The following is a 17,021-nucleotide window of genomic DNA, read 5'->3' on the forward strand; positions in this document are numbered from 1 at the left end:
CTAATTTGATATGGCGGCACCAGGGAGGAGCAGTGCGGGATGAACTTTCCCCATAAGCAAGGCAACGCTAGGCTTTAAGGACTGGTAAGTATATGTATAGGTGTGACAATTTAATCCTCAAAATGGACTGTAAAAAAAAGCTTGTACAGGAGCATTGTCATGGTGGAGACTCCACTAGTCAGGCCAAAGTTCCGGTCTTTTCCCCTGAACAGGTTCCTGTAACCTTTTCAGAATTTCCAAGTAACAATGTTGGTTCACGGTTGTACCATGTTCTATGGACTCGTAGTGAACTAACCCCTTGTAATAATAATAAAAAAAAAAAAAAAAACCAGCATGAGCGTATGAGGGTTCCCACTCTGTCCACATTTGCATTCATCCCTTGCGTCCTTTGCTGTCCACTTCTTGCGCATCTGTGTACATCTTCCCGACCCTACTTAAACCACCTATGCCATTCATAGAATGTTTCTTCATGGAATGTTCACCATAAGCCCTTGGCCTCTGTGATTCTGCTTTATCCTGGTTCTCCTCCAACCTATCTCAGCGCACTTTCAGTGTCACTTACAACTCCATTTCCTCTACTCCTCTTCCTCACTCGGTTGGGGTACCCCAAGGCTCTGTCCTTTGGCCCCTCCTATTCTCGCTCTATACCTCTTCCCTGGGCCAGTTGATAACCTCCCATGGCTTCCAATACCACCTCTACGCCGATGACACCCAGATCTCTCTCTCCACTCCTCAACTCACCCCTTCGATCTCCTCACAGATCTCAAACTTACTGAATGACATCTCGGTATGGATGTTACACCACTTTCTCAAACTCAATCTTTCTAAAACTGAGCTTGTAATATTTCCTCCTTCCCGGGTCCCCCCCCCATGACTTTACCATTAAGATCAACAGCACAACCATTGGTCCCTCCACACATGCCATGGTGCTGGGTGTAATCCTTGACCTTTCCTTCAGCCCCCACATCCAATCACTGGCTAAATCCTGCATCCTTAACCTCCGCAACATCTCCAGAATTCAACCCTTCCTGACTAATGACACCACAAAGCAACTTATTCACTCCTTGAATATTTCCCGCCTTGACTACTGCAACTCTCTCCTTAATGGCCTACCCTTAAGCAGGCTATCCCCCCTTCAGTCTATTATGAATGCTGCTCCTAGACTAATACACCTCACTAATCGATCTGTGACTGCTACCCCTCTTTGCCAATCCCTTCATTGGCTTCCCCTACCCCACCATATAAAATTCAAAATGCTAACCACAACATACAAGGCCATCCACAACAGCACCCCCAGCTACATCACCGACCTCATCTGCAGATATCGCCCAAATCGTCCTCTCCGCTCCTCCCAGGACCACCTGCTCTCTAGCTCCCTTGTCACCTCCTCCCATGCTTGTCTTCAGGACTTCTCCAGAGCCTCTCCCATCCTCTGGAATTCCCTGCCCCAGTATATCAGAGCAGCCCCTAACCTGTCCACCTTTAGGAGATCCCTGAAAACTCACTTAATCAGGGAAGCCTATCCCCCACCCACCTAACAACTGTCCCCAAGCCACCCCCATCAAATCATTCCCTGCATCTATTACCTTTTGTACCACCACCCCCTCCCTTTAGAATGTAAGCTCTACGAGCCGGGCCCTCCTGTCCCTTCTGTATTGTACTGTAATTGTGCTGTCCCCCCTCTACACTGTAAAGCGCTGCGTAAACTGTTGGCGCTATATAAATCGTGCTTAATAATAATAATAATAAGCCTGTTGTAGCAAAGATAACGTTTCACTCGCGCTTTTGCCAATCTTCACACACAATTTGACGTTAATTCGCTGCTCCAGGTTCCTGTCACTCATTGTCCACCAACAGCGTAACGCACACACGTGTTATTTCTTCAACTACTCCGTAAAGACTGAGCCAACTGGTCTGCGAACCATGCGAGTGCAGGTTGGATCACGCTCCTGTGAATGTGTGACTCACCACCATAGTGTTACTCCGCAGGAATTAAATTGCTGCACCTACTTCTTTTTTTTTTTTTTTTTTTTTTTTTTTTACTGGTATACAGGGACAGTTTTTAGGATTTAAAATGTTATTTTTAATAGTAAGTGTGGAATTCCTCATTAAGTGTACTTGCCGACCATATAACGTACATATACTACGCCAAGGTGGCTCTGCTGTGCCGGATCACATACCTAGTACGTGATCTTAAACTCCTGGGTAGGGGGCACACATGGGCCGAGGTACCCGAGCTGATCTGCGGGTACCGCGGACTCGATGTCTGCCGGTACCCGATCATTAGGTAGAGAGCCAGAATGTTGGTCTGCCTATGTAAACAAGGCAGCTCGCCATTCTGACAGGAGGGAAGGCGTGGATCCTGTGTCTCTGCAACCAATGAACATGGATCCATGTCTTCCCCTAGTAAAAGCACCTCATACACAGAACACTAAAACACTGGCTAGGAACACTGTTAACCCTTTGATCGCCCCTGGTGTTTAACCCCTTCCCAGCCAGTGTCATTAGTACAGTGACAGTGCATATTTTTAGCACTGATCACTGTATTAGTGTCACTGGTCCCCCAAAAATTTCAAAAGTGTTTGTGTCCCATTTGTCCGCCGCAATATCACAGTCCCACTATAAGCAGCTGATCGCCGCCATTACTAGTCAAAAAAAAAAAAAAATATATATATATATATCCCATAGTTTGTATATGATATATCTTTTGTGCAAACCAATCAATATACGCCTATTGAGATTTTTTTTTTTTTTTTTTTTACCAAAAATATGTAGCAGAATACATATTGGCCTCAATTTATGAAGAAATTCAATTTCTTTCAATTTCTTTTAGTGGATATGTTTTATAGCAGAAAGTAAAAAATATACAGTGCCCTGAAGAAGTATTCATACCCCTTGAAATTTTCCACATTTTGTCATGTTACAACCAAAAACGTAAATGTATTTTGTTGGGATTTTATGTGATAGACCTACACAAATTGGCACATAATGATAAATGGCTTTCATAATTTTTTACAAATATCTGAAAAGTGTGGGGTACATTTGTATTTAGCCCCCCTGAGTCAATACTTTGTAGAACCTCCTTTCACTGCAATTACAGCCGTTAGTCTTTTTGGGGATGTCTCTACCAGCTTTGCACATCTAGAAAGTGACATTTTTGCCCATTCTTCTTTGCAAAATATCTCAAGCTCTGTCAGATTGGATGGAGAGCGTCTGTGAACAGCAATTTTCAAGTCTTGCCACAGATTCTCAGTTGGATTTAAATCTGAACTGTGACTGAACCATTCTAACACATGAATATGCTTTGATCTAAACCATTCCATTGTAGCTCTGGCTGTATGTTTAGGGTCGTTGTCCTGCTGGAAGGTGAAGCCCCACCCCAGTCTCATGTCTTTTGCAGACTCTACAGGTTTTCTTCTAAGATTTCCCTGTATTTGTCTCCATCCATCTTCCCATCAACTCTGACCAGCTTCTCTGTCCTTGCTGAAGAAAAGCATCCCCACAACATGATGCTGCCACCACCATGTTTCACAGTGGGGATGGTGTGTTCAGGGTGATGTGCAGTGTTAGTTTTGCTTTTAGGCCAAAAAGTTACATTTTGGTCTCATCTGACTAGAGTACCTTCTTCCACCTATTTGCTGTGTCCCCCACATGGCTTCTTGCAAACTGCAATCAGGACTTCTTATTGCTTTCTTTCAAAAATGACTTTCTTCTTGCCACTCTTCCATAAAGGCCAGATTTGTGGAGAGTACCACTAATAGTTGTCCTGTGGACAGATTCTCCCACCTGAGCTGTGGATCTCTGCAACTCCTCCAGAGTTACCATGGGCCTCTTGGCTGCTTCTCTGATTAATGCTCTCCTTGATTGGCCTGCCAGTTTAGGTGGACGGCCATGTCTTGGTAGGTTTGCAGTTGTGCCATACTTTCCATTTTCAGATGATGGATTGAACAGAGCTCTGTGAGATGTTCAAAGCTTGGGATATTTTCTTTATAACCTAACCCTGCTTTAAACTTCCCCACAACTTTATCCCTGACCTGTCTGGTGTGTTCCTTGGCCTTCATGATGCTGTTTGTTCACTGAGGTTCTCTAACAAACCTCTGAGGGCTTCACAGAACAGCTGTATTTTTGCTGAGATTAAATTACACACAGGTGGACTCTATTTACTAATTAGGTGATTTCTGAAGGCAATTGGTTCCACTAGATTTTAGTAAGGGGTATCAGAGTAAACGGGGCTGAATCCAAATCCACACCACACTTTTCACAGATTTATTTGTAAAAAATTTGAAAACCATTTATCATTTTCCTTTCACTTCACAATTATGTGCCACTTTGTGTTGGTCTATCACATAAAATCCCAATAAAATACATTTACGTTTTTGGTTGTAACATGACAAAATGTGAAAAATGTCAAGGGGTATGAATACTTTTGCAAGACACTGTATGTATGTGTGTGTGTGTGTGTGTGTGTGTGTGTGTGTGTATATATATATATATATCACTTTTTTTTTTTTAATTGTCGGTCTTTTATTTATATATATATATATATATATATATATACATATACATACAGTGTCCTTCAAAAGTATTCATACCTCTTGAAATTTTCCACATTTTGTGGGAAAAAAAATTTTCATATACACTTTTTTTTTTTTTTTTTTTAATTGTCGGTCTTTTATATTTATATATTATAAATAATTTTTTGTTTGTTTTGAAATTGTCGGGTTTTTTTTTTTTTTTTATAGCGCAAAAATTAAAAACTGCAGTGGTGATCAAATAGCACCAAAAGAAAGCTCTATTTGTGGGAAAAAAAAGGACATATGTTTTATTTGGGTACAGTGACCGCGCAATTGTCAGTTAAAGTAATGTAGTGCCGTATCATAAAAAAATGGCCTTGTCATGGGGGGGGGGGGGTAAATTTTTCGGGGGTTAAATAGTTAAAGCACACTAAATTCAATTTTCTAGTATGTTCTTTTATAATGCAAAGCCTTGCCTTGGCTGCAGACTCCAAAAATGTCTCTTTTATGAAGCTCACTTGAAATAACGGGATATCTGCCGTCCAGATGTGAAAATCATTTGTAAGGAATATGCACACAAAAAAAAAAAAAGGAAGAAACTGTTAATGGGAAAATTGGTCTGCACCGTGAGTTTCCTGTAATTAACGAGGACCTCTCTGAAAACGTCTTCTCTGGGAAGACGGCTAAGATGGGGGCCCAGATGTTGTCTAAAAAAAAATAAAAAATAAAATCTTTTTCAGTTGTCCCGAGGCAAAACTAAACCGATAAACTGCATAATGAGTTCTGAGTAATTAAGAGCTGGATTTAATATTTAAACACTCACGTTGGTTCTATCTGCCCTCCTCACTGTATAAACATTGGTGCGTGACCCAACATATGGAAAATATAAGGCGCGTTCTTCGCTAATGAAGAGATCTGTTGAATGCATTGTGTGTTTACACAAGATGGCCCTCCGCTGTTGTGATGCACTTTGTATAATCTCCGCATATGAAGAAAAGAATGCAGCTAAACATGCCCAGAGAATAAACCTGATGGATTGAATCATCCGGGGGTATTCAGACTTCTATCATAACAGCTTCCATTTAACCACTTCAGCTCCGGAAGATTTAACCCCCCCCCCTTCATTTTTTGCAATACGGCACTGCGTTAAATTGACTGACAATTGCGCAGTCGTGCGACACTTAATTTAACCCTTTTTTTTTTTTTTTTATCCATATACCTAATAAACCATATCCGTGTATAAGTGAGACGCGAAGGGAAAAATATATATGAACGGTAGAATGGATAAAATTAAGAGAAAATTGGAAATATAAAATTTTTTTTTTTTTTTTTTTGTTGTTGTTGTTTAAAGGGGCGTTCCGGACGTTTTTTTTTTTTTTTAAGTCAGCAGCTACAAACACTGTAGCTGCTGACTTTTAATAAGTGCACTCACCTGCCGAACGAGCCCGCGAGGGTTAACTGTTTTCCCTGCGAGTGCTTTCTAACAGTGTGGGGGATGGTTGCACAGTGGGAAGGCAGAGATCCCGTGTGTGTTAGCAGTATCTTATATCTTATGTATCTTATTGTATTATAACTGTATGTCTCCCTTGTTATATTGTAAAGTGCTGCGTAAACTGTTGGCGCTATATAAATCCTGTATAATAATAATAATAGCAGAAACACAGGATCACTGCCTTCTCTGATAACAGAACGGCCTGTCTCCCGAACGATCGGCGGGTCCCAGCGGACGTTGCGTCCGCCGGACCCACTGATTGGCTTTCGTTGTGTCCAATGACAGCGGGAGCAGGCCGTTGGCGGCGCGCATGTGCACCCCAGACCTGAAAGTGCCAGCTCACGTACATGGTACGTGATCTGGCGTAGAGCGGGCGCCCTGCCGCAGTAGATCTGCGTGGGGTTGTCGGGAAAAGGTTAAAAAGCTGTTAAAACAGAACCAAGAGATTTCCACTTCAGTACTTTTTTTTTTTCTGTCACTAGATGTCCTCAGTCTAATGGGCAGTTTCATTCAACCTACCTCCTCTGAGCCCAGGTCATCCTGGACCTGCTCCAAGTCTGTGACAGTGAAAAGAGAAGCAGTATGGCGATGAGCTCATCTTGCTGTCACGCTGCTCTCTCCTGCTTTGCTGTACAGTGATTGAAAAAGGCTGATACTAGGTTGAATTCATGTACTTGCACTGCTTGAATTGCAAAGATATATTAAAGATTACAGGGCTGTATTAATTGGTGTCTATAATTCATTTGGAAATGACCCCATACAGTGAGGCTACACAAGGTTTTACCGCTCGTTTAGTCTAGGGGAGAGAAGCATTTTAACTTGCCTGATCTTCAACTCCCCCCCCTCCCCCCCCCCCCCCCCCATGCTCTGGTGATGGACTGCCCCTCAGTGTCATCACATCCTGTGCAGAACTGTGAACCCTGCATTGGTCTTGATCAGGGGTCTCAAACTAGCGGCCCTCCAGCTGTTGCGAAACTACAAGTCCCATCATGCCTCTGCCTGTGGGAGTCATGCTTGTGACTGTCAGCTTTGCAATGCCTCATGGGACTTGTAGTTTTGCAACAGCTGGAGGGCCACCAGTTTGAGACCTTTGGTCTTGATGATGGCAGGACCCTAGACCACTGGAGCGCAGGGAAGCAGACACTGTGGGGACCCCCCTAGCATGAAACAAGCAATTAACCCTTGCTGTCAAGTGCGGCCCCCCACTGCAAGGGATACTTTTTATGTTTCCCGGACTTGGGCTTTAAAGTGGACCTTATAGAAACTGTATTGCATGAATACATTTCTCAAATGTCACACTAACAAGGGACGGTAAAATGTAAACAAAAACTGTAACTTTTATCATTAAAGCTGAACTTTACCCAGGAGTGTGTTTATGAGAATGTTTGACCATTCTTCCAAAAGGGCATTTGTGAGGTCAGACACTAAAGTTGGACGAGAAGGCTTGACTCACAGTCTCCGCTCTATCGCAAAGGTGTCCTATCAGGTTGAGGTCAGGACTCCAGGACAGGTTCCTCTACCCCAAACTCGCTCATCCATCTTTATGGACCTTGCTTTGTGCACTGGTCCAAATCATTTGGTGGTAGGAGGTTGCTTTTCAGGGGTTGGGCTTGGCCCCTTAGTTCCAGTGAAGGGATCTTTAAGGCGTCAGCATACCAAGATATTTTGGACAATTTCATGCTCCCAACTTTGTGGGAACAGTTTAGGGATGACCCCTTCCTGTTCCAACATGACTGTGCACAAACAAGGTCCATAAAGACATGGATGAGCGAGTTTGAGGTGGAGGAACTTGACTGACCTCAACCCGATAGAATACCTTTGGGATGAATTAGAGCGGAGACTGCAAGCCAGGCCTTCTTGTCCAACATCAGTGCCTGACCTCACAAATGCGCTCCTGAGATACTCTGGTAACTTTGAGTACCATACATTTTTGCCTTTTCACAAGCTTGTATGATTTTAAGATTTGACATATGAAAGGGCTTAAACTATCACTGTTTGTATGTATGGCTTACTTGTTATTAACATATATATATATTTTTTTTATTTATTTTTACCAGCAAATGCCTCGCTTCGAAACCGCTTCAAACGCTGTGAGATTGAAGCCATACAGTCGGAGGTGAGGAAAATGTGCAACTACAATAAAATCCTGTCCACCAAAAAGAACATGGATCATGTGAACAAAATCCTAAAGGCCAAGAGGTTACAGAGACAATCCAAGACCGGCAATAACTTTGTGAAGAAAAAGCGAGGCCGCCCCAGGAAGCAGCCAGTCTTGTTCGATGACGACTCAAGAGACCAAATGCCCATCCTGGAAAAATGCGTGGACCTCCCCAACAAACGAGGTAAAAAATCAAACTCCCAGGAGTTGGAAAGGAACTGTAAGGACTCGGTCATGGACACTATTGAAGCAGTCATACACATGGCCAGAGAAACTCAAAACTCTCACGGGCAGAGAAAGGGGAAGCGGAGACTCGTCGAAGAGGAGGAAGTAAAGACAAAGCGGCATCGAAGGAGACGAGGGGAATCTCACATTTCTCCCTAAGCCTCATCTTTTGGGTTGATAATCAGGCTGACTATAGACTTTTATGGGGTAGAAGAACCTCTAATTGAGGCTGCAACACCCAATCTTTTTGTTCTTTTCCTGTTTTCTTTTTTTTTACATTACAAAATGACAGCTTTTTACAGTGGGTTTTGTACGGCTTTGGACTCTAGACTTCAAACCTGTATTTTCATGCTATCACATATGTTATGTTGTCAGTAGAAAAACGACAACTTGTTTTTGGATGTGGCTTTTCGTTTCCAGGATGCTGAAGTAGGCTTCTGAGTTCTGATGGAAGGTCGGTCTTTAATGGAAAGTTGCCATCCCTTCAATTTCACTCATAGAAAAAAAAAAGTTTTCTAACGGCCAGTGACAATGGGGAAAAAAAATAAAGCTATCTGTAGATAAAGGGGACCTTACTTATAACCCTAACCTATGTCTTCTACTAGTCAGGAGGTGGTTATATAGATGAGGTTCACTTTAACCTGGACATCTTTCCATATTAAGACACACACTGTGTTTATAACTCCCCCTTCTAATTAATAGACACAGATACATGTACCTCAAACAACATGTAGACATCGATGCATATGAAATTTGTTTATTGGTAATAACTTATATGTATCTTTTTAATATGATACTTTGCATGGAATATCGACACAAAGTGGTCTTGGCTTTAACGCACTGGATCATGTGTCCCATCATGAAGCATAGATAGGCCTTTTACTTTTTTTTTTTTTTTGTTTCTTTAAGATAAGTTTTTGAATAAGCTAAAATCTAGGAGATGCCTTCACTCAACTATATCATTAGAATGTTATATCAAGTATGTAACCTTGAAGGTTTTTCTTCTGTTTGCCGTGCTCAGACATTTTTTTTTCTTTTCCACACTTCGATGCCTTCTCTTGATATCTGGTAAGCGTACATAATGGTAGAAAATTATCTTCAGGCGAAAAGTATTTTGGCTGGGTAGAAAATTTTAGTCTGCTTCTAACAGTCTCTAGATGTGTATTTGTCTCTCGCAGAGTTCCACAAAGTGCTACAATCTTAAAAAGTCAACCCAACATCCTTCACGTATGACACCAAACCCAACTTTACGCATGACTTTCAATGTTTGTGTTGACTTTTAGGAGCAGTTTTTTTGATGGCTAGGTTGTTTTTCTTACACCAAACCCAACTTTACACATGACTTTTAGTCTTTATGTTGGCTTTTTATGAGTGATTATGTGATCGCTAGATGGTTTTTGACACCAAACTCAAATTTAAAGTGTATTGGAGTCAAATCTGAGAAGACCCCTTTATATGTTTGTGTTCTCATTCACACAGCAAAACTAAAGAAAAAAATAAATTCTTCCTTTTTTTAGATGGTTCTTAGGAGAAGGGTTTCATGGCTGACTGCAAGCATTTCTCAACAAGTTTAGTCTGATCTGTCCCAATAGGTAGCTTTAAGACAGCATAGGCTTCTTCTCATCAACATACAATGGAAAATCCCAGCTTCTAAATTTGTAACCCTTTGTCAGGACAATGTTCAAATCTAGTTTACAACTGATGTGATAAGATCTGCCAGCACAATAAAGACAGGGTTAATTATTTTAAACAAAGATAACTAAGTGGACTTTTTCCTCCCTGGAGTTTCCAGAAAAGAACATCTACAAAAAAGTAAGCTGCAATTGTGAATGGAGGCATGTAACAGATGTAAAGTAGGCATTATCCCAATTTGGCTGCAAATGAAGAAATACACTTTAAGCCCAAAGATTTCCATTGGTTGATGTGAACACTTAACATATGTAACAGGTACCACAACCACCACCATCACATACCATGACTAAACCTAGTGGCCCACCACAGTTGCCTAGCCTCTGGGCATAAGAAGTAACTAGAGCAGTTTTTCAAATGGCATATTTTGGGGAAGTTTGTTGAAAGAAATAATTCCGTTATTGGAAGTAATAATTCCATGATAAACAACATAATGTTATGTTGCTCATTGACAATAGTTTGTTACAATATAACAAGTGTTCCTACAGTATGTAGGATTTTCCCTTTAATAAAACAAAATCTGCCAATAGGTATAAAGTGCAGGAGGTTTCAGTGCTCCGCTCTGCCTGAAAGCCGGGCTGTTCAGACCTGGCAAAGCTCTGATACTGTCAGAAGTTTCCCTCCGGCCCCCAGGTTCCTATTAACTTATCACCATAATGGGCTGCCTGACTTAATAGAGATCTGCGGGGAGAGGGTGGGCAAGTTTTGACACTGCCACAAAATGCGGGAGTATATGCAAATTTGATTTTTGGTATAGCGCTGCACTTATTTTGGATCATTTTGTATTTGGACATATTTTGGAGGTGTGGGAAGTGCTGGCAGCTTTTGGGTACTCTACAGCAGCTCACAAGGTTTTATCTAAATTTTCACCACAAAGTGCCGGAGCTTTGCCTGATCGGAAGGGTCAAGCATTCTGGTGGATAGAGGAGACCAAAGACCCCTTTTGTGGGACACAGTCACTTTAAGGAGAATTAAGGTTGAGCTGATGCAGGGATTTTGAATGTTCAGTATTAAATTATCATAACAGTATGACTGTCAAACCTGGAAGTCAGACTTAAGAGGCCCCCTTCCGTTCTGACATTATCTTCTTCGTCAACTACCTGATCTCATACAATGTAGCATATGCGGTCTCCAAACTCCTGATTGTACATAACAGTACCAAAAAGAGATGCTTTGTGGTTAAAGCTGGCCATACATGGATTGAAAGTCGTCCGGTTCAGCAGGGACCGTCCAAGATTCAATCCAATTATGGGCAGGCTAATTGTACCCAATCAGAAAGAAGGAATACAACTAGAGTCTTCTATGGCCTGTTACCTGAAGCCTTTATGCACACTTAGGGGTTGTTGGACAGCATGAGATAAGGCAAGTTACCAAGACAGCAACTGTGGTGACTTCTGCCTGTCAAACATACAACTTAAAAGCAATGCTAAATAAGTTGACAGTTGTACATCTTTTTATTTAAGCCTGCCCAGCTACAATGGTTTCAGTTCTTGCCCAAACGTAAAAGTCTTGTTAGGCTCAAACTCTGCCTTAAATTGGAGGTAAATTGGCCACAGCTCAAGGAACTTCTGGAGGAACCCTAGTTGAGGATGGGTGCCTTAAGATGTAAGGAAATGAAGCATAATTTAAAATGTATAAATTCCTTAAACTGAATTAGCTGGAAACTGAAAATTGGACAACCCATTATCACTCAAAATCAGGATAAGAAAAGACAAAGTACAGTTTGCTTGCTATTGATTTTATAGAGTACTATATAAAAAGAAAAAAAAAACACAGCCATATTGTGAAATTGTAGCTGTACATCATTGCTTTGTAGGTGGTTTGGCAGGTTAGTTAAATGTTTGGCCAATTTTTTCAAATATACTTTAAGATGCTATAATGAAATGCCATGATTCTGCCTCATGTACAAATAGCACCATATTTGCTCACAATTATCATTTATAATATTTATATATTTTTTTTTTTTTGTCCAGATTGACAGACCATTTAAATATTACCTGTATATACATATAAAGCCGTAAGTCTTAAAACTGAGGTTTCTTATCGTTCCCCTCCGGAAGTGAGAGACCTATTTGAATTAACATTTTTGAATATGTGTACCATTTTCAGTAGTAGACAATGCGGCTGCTTTACTAAAGGAGTTGAGTATCTTTATCTAATAAATTGTTCCGTTTTCTAAGTATATGCAGAATAAAAAAAAAATAAACAGATTTGCTTTTTCCACAACTGGATAATTTGAAGTGAATCTTCACACAATTTTCCTCAACTCACTTAGTAAACCAGCCTTACTACATCTGCCATATCAATTACTTTATTTTCTTCTTTTTTTTTTGGAGCAAAAATACTACCAGATAATTTGTGGCATTAAAACATGTGGCTGATGTCAACTTTTAGCCTTTTTTTGTTTACATTCAGGCCACTAGGTTTTTGGCAATATGAAGATATATTTTTTTTTAACAATCATAATTTAGATGATTGGCTTCTTTATTGAAGGCATTATGATATCAGTGTGTTGGCACAAGTTTGTAAAAACTCAAATTACCAGTGAATTTAAAATTAGTTTGCCGGCTGCTTATGGAAGTTGTGGATAAAATAAACCTGTTTTGTGGTTTATTATTAGCTGGCCTCCTCTGAGAGACAGCTGATATAGCCAATTGAAGAGAAGATGAGGACAATCTCGCCCTACCTATGGAAACCCATAGGGGTGCGCACAGTGTGCGCCTGGACACACGCTAATCACCCCTTGTGCAATAGCATTATCCAGGGGTAGCACCAGGTGGGTGTTTGGGGGTGACAGTGTAAATGCCCCCACTATATTAAAGGCTAGGTTCAACTTTAGGAACACATTACACCCATACTTATATGTATAAGGTAATATGCTCCCAATCAACTGTCTCCCACCACCAGAGCCTCCACCCTGTGACATCAGGGGGCGTTCATGTGTGTTTGAGCTTTGAGGCGCACACCTATGTGAAACCATATTCAGTTGTGCAGCTTTTTCAAAAGAAAACCTAGCTGTAGGGGTTGAAAATTGGCACTTGGGTTGTTCAACCCTTTATTTAAAATGTATTTTGTTTTCTGCAGCATCAATATTAACTTGGAACAGGCTCTCTTTAGCACCAGTGATATATTTTCTTGGGCCATCATGAAAATCCATAAATTAAACTTTCATAAGCACCCTCATGGCCATGGCTAATATTTAAAAATAATTCATGTCTTGATTTATAGCTCTATATAAAGGACTTGTATAGCGAAACACATGGCCTACTCGCTAGAGTGCAAGATCACGTGGCCTACTCATCTAGAGTGCAAGATCTTGTGGCCTACTCATCTAGAGTGCAAGATCTTGTGGCCTACTCATCTAGAGTGCAAGATCTTGTGGCCTACTCATCTAGAGTGCAAGATCTTGTGGCCTACTCATCTAGAGTGCAAGATCTTGTGGCCTACTCATCTAGAGTGCAAGATCTTGTGGCCTACTCATCTAGAGTGCAAGATCACGTGGCCTACTCATCTAGAGTGCAAGATCTTGTGGCCTACTCATCTAGAGTGCAAGATCTTGTGGCCTACTCATCTAGAGTGCAAGATCTTGTGGCCTACTCATCTAGAGTGCAAGATCTTGTGGCCTACTCATCTAGAGTGCAAGATCTTGTGGCCTACTCATCTAGAGTGCAAGATCTTGTGGCCTACTCATCTAGAGTGCAAGATCTTGTGGCCTACTCATCTAGAGTGCAAGATCTTGTGGCCTACTCATCTAGAGTGCACAATCACATGGCCTAATCATCTAAAGTGCAAGATCACATGATCTACTCATCTATAGTTCAAGATCACATGGTCTACTCATCTAGATTGCAAGATCACATGGCCTATTCGTCTAGAGTGCAAGATCTATGACCATTTTATGTCCAATAAATTCTTACAAGCTATCGATGTTCCCACTGTTTTGCATCAGGACCAATACGATTACTATGATCACACTAACATTAAGTCTTCACCTAAGCCACTTTCTTAATGATATGTCTGAATTAATTTTCCTCTTGGATTGAGTAAGCACGTAACCTAACCCTTTTTATTATTTCTTTCTCTGAGTACAAGCTACACTCTAACCCATAATGAAGAGTAAAAAAAAAAAAAAAAAAAATAGAACATTTTCATTGTCTGTAAATAAGCATGCTGATGGTTTAAAAACTAGGTTCAAACAGTGTTACTGCATTTTAGGGTTTTGCTTTGTAGGAACAAATACAAGTGTTTCGAAGGTACAATCAACTAAAAGACTGTATATCCGCCTTGTCAGATGAAAGTGAACAGCAATTTCCATACACGTCACTTTTTTATGGGCTTTTTGAGTTTTGCTGTTACCGTATGCACATGTATTCAGTCCAGTTTATGTTGCATGTCCCCAAAAACATCTTTTTTAATTTAAATATAACATTAAATAAAAATGACCTTGGTTACACCAGTAATTTACTAGCTGGTGATGAGTGGACTATTGATGTCATTTTTTTACCAGTGTGAACTAAAACGCGGCCCCAGTTTGATTAGAAGCACACCTCACCCCAAAATTGAATTCCCAGATCTGTTTATATCTACACTACAAGGAAAGGAAGACGCTCAAAAGACACATGTATGAGCTGCCAATCCAACGATACGGGAGTGGATATAGCCCATTCCCGTATTGCTTCATTTTCTAAGCTATTTCTTAAGTAATGCACATGAAAATGTTATATATGTATATATTTAAGAAAAAAGAAGAATGGGGCACAAAATTGTTTTTTCAAGTCGTGCTGGCTAATTTTTAGTTTGTATTCATAAGTGGTTTTTAAAAGCCTTTTTTAAAAGTGTACTTGCATGTCCTACTTTGATTGTATGTAAACATATTTTAGAGCAAAAAAAAAAATGTATTTGTATTTTATTGAATATAGAGGCAAGAAAAAAAATTGTACATTGTTTGAAATGTTCTTTTTGTAACAGTTTTTATTCATGGAGCATTTTTGTACATTGAAAAAAAAATGGAATTATGGAATTGCTGTTATATGATGCATAGGTACATCTAGCATGCTTTAATGTCATGCTATGTCATGATTCTAGATGTTGGTTTTTAAACATTTTTTTTCTAAGAGAAAGCTCGTTTTTTTTTCCGCTACCAAATCAGGTTAGCAGTATAGAGCACTTAACTAAAAAATTAAAAAAACAACAAAAAAAATACAACAAAAAAAATTACAAAAAAATAATCCTATTCATATGTTATTCATTGTGTGAAATTAAATGAATTCAATTCAGAATGATTTGAGTTGTGTATTATTTTAAGTCTTTATGTAGATGATTTTATTTAGCAAGTACAGTAGTCAATTGGTTACGTAACTCCCCCGTCTATCTTTTTCTTTAACCCCCTCCTCTTGAAGGCAGGTGCAGTCTGTACTCCTCACTGTAGGTGGCAGTGCAGAAGGGGAAGGAAGTCCTGAGGAACTTGATTCCTCTATGGTTTCCTGTGGTCATTTGGGGAACTGCTGCAGAATTGGACACTGGAGCCCCTCGTAAACCTCTACGGCCAACTTAGGGCAGGGCCATGTCAGTAATGGGGAAAAGATCAGCTGCAGGGAGACCACAGGCAATACAGGTAATTGGTCCTTTGCCTTTTGCTTAGCCTGTTGGCACCCATGGCACACAAATATGTAGCCTCTCGGCAGGTGGGCCTTGGCGCAGAGTGGAGGCATATTTGCATACCACATTGCGAACAAAGCTAAGCCGAGAGTGCATGCCCCCAGCACAGTTGCCAGGGCTGACTGAAAGCTTTCCAATCATGTGACCGACAACTATGGTGGTCACATGATCATTGACATCAACCCGCATCCCAGCATCTTAAAACTCTTAAAGGACCGGAAGATGCCTTTGCCAAGGGGTTGCGTTTTAGTCTGTAGTAGGTGTTGCATATTAGCTTCAGTCTAAATTTTAACAAAAGATCAGAGTACGGCAATGCATCACTGTGCTGCTCACTGTTCTCTTTGCTGTACCTGAGGACCTGCAGTGCAAAGATTATTATTATTATACAGGATTTATATAGCGCCAACAGTTTACGCAGCGTTTTACAATATAAAAGGGAGACAATACAGTTATAATACAATAAGATACAAGAGGATTAAGAGGGCCCTGCTCAGAAGAGCTTACAATCTAATATAGGCAAAGATCTTCCTGCTTAATTCTGTGGACCTGTGCTTACTCCACCTCTGCAACTGCTACCTGCATTTTCCCCTCCAGTTGTTCTATTACCAGTCATCAGGGGGCAGCTTATGATATGAGGAAGCAAAGCCCTGCCTCTACCAAGATGGCCACCTCCACACAGTAAAACCATACAATGTTATGCATTCTTAGGTTGTCCCCCCCAAGTCTATCTTTGTTCACCTCCACACAGAGACACTAAGAAACACAGTTGATTGATAATAAATGGCTTCCCAAAACATGGCCTGTTGGGGGTACTTGAGGACTAAGGTTGGCTTTGTGTTTTGGATCATTGTCATGTTGGAATGTCCAAGTACGTCCCGTGCACAGCTTCTTGGCTGATGAATGCAAATGTTTCTCCAGTATTTTTTGATAACATACTGCATTCATCTTGCCAACAATTTTGACCACATTTCCTGTGCCTTTTGTAGCTCACACATCCCCAAAACATCAGCGATCCACCTCCATCCTTTTCTTCATAGGCCTTTTTGACTCCTCTCCAAAATGTAGCATTTATGGTTGTGGCTAAAAAAGCTAAATTTTGGTCTCACTCCAAATGACTTTGTGCCAGAAGGTTTGAGGCTTGTCTCTGTGCTGTTTGGCGTATTGTAAGCGGGATACTTTGTGGCATTTGCGTAGTAATGACTTTCTTCTGGCGACTCGACCATGCAGCCCATCTTTCTTCAAGTGCCTCCTTATTGTGCATCTTGAAACAGTCACACCACATGTA

General features: G+C 40.7%; 1 protein-coding gene across 2 annotated transcripts in view; it reads left to right on the plus strand.

Annotated features, from left to right (window-relative positions):
- The window catches only part of SETBP1 (SET binding protein 1), a 277,298-nt gene extending 261,941 nt beyond the window's left edge, over nt 1–15,357 (plus strand). For both annotated transcript variants that reach the window (XM_073618763.1, XM_073618770.1), the window contains one exon: nt 8,064–15,357. In XM_073618763.1, the coding sequence (XP_073474864.1) occupies nt 8,064–8,548 (485 nt within the window). In that variant the 3' untranslated portion in view covers nt 8,549–15,357. The remainder of the gene's footprint in view (nt 1–8,063) is intronic.
- The last annotated feature ends 1,664 nt before the right edge of the window (nt 15,358–17,021 follow it).

The sequence above is a fragment of the Aquarana catesbeiana genome, linkage group LG01, assembly GCF_042186555.1.
Source record: "Aquarana catesbeiana isolate 2022-GZ linkage group LG01, ASM4218655v1, whole genome shotgun sequence".
Lineage (NCBI taxonomy): Eukaryota > Metazoa > Chordata > Amphibia > Anura > Ranidae > Aquarana > Aquarana catesbeiana.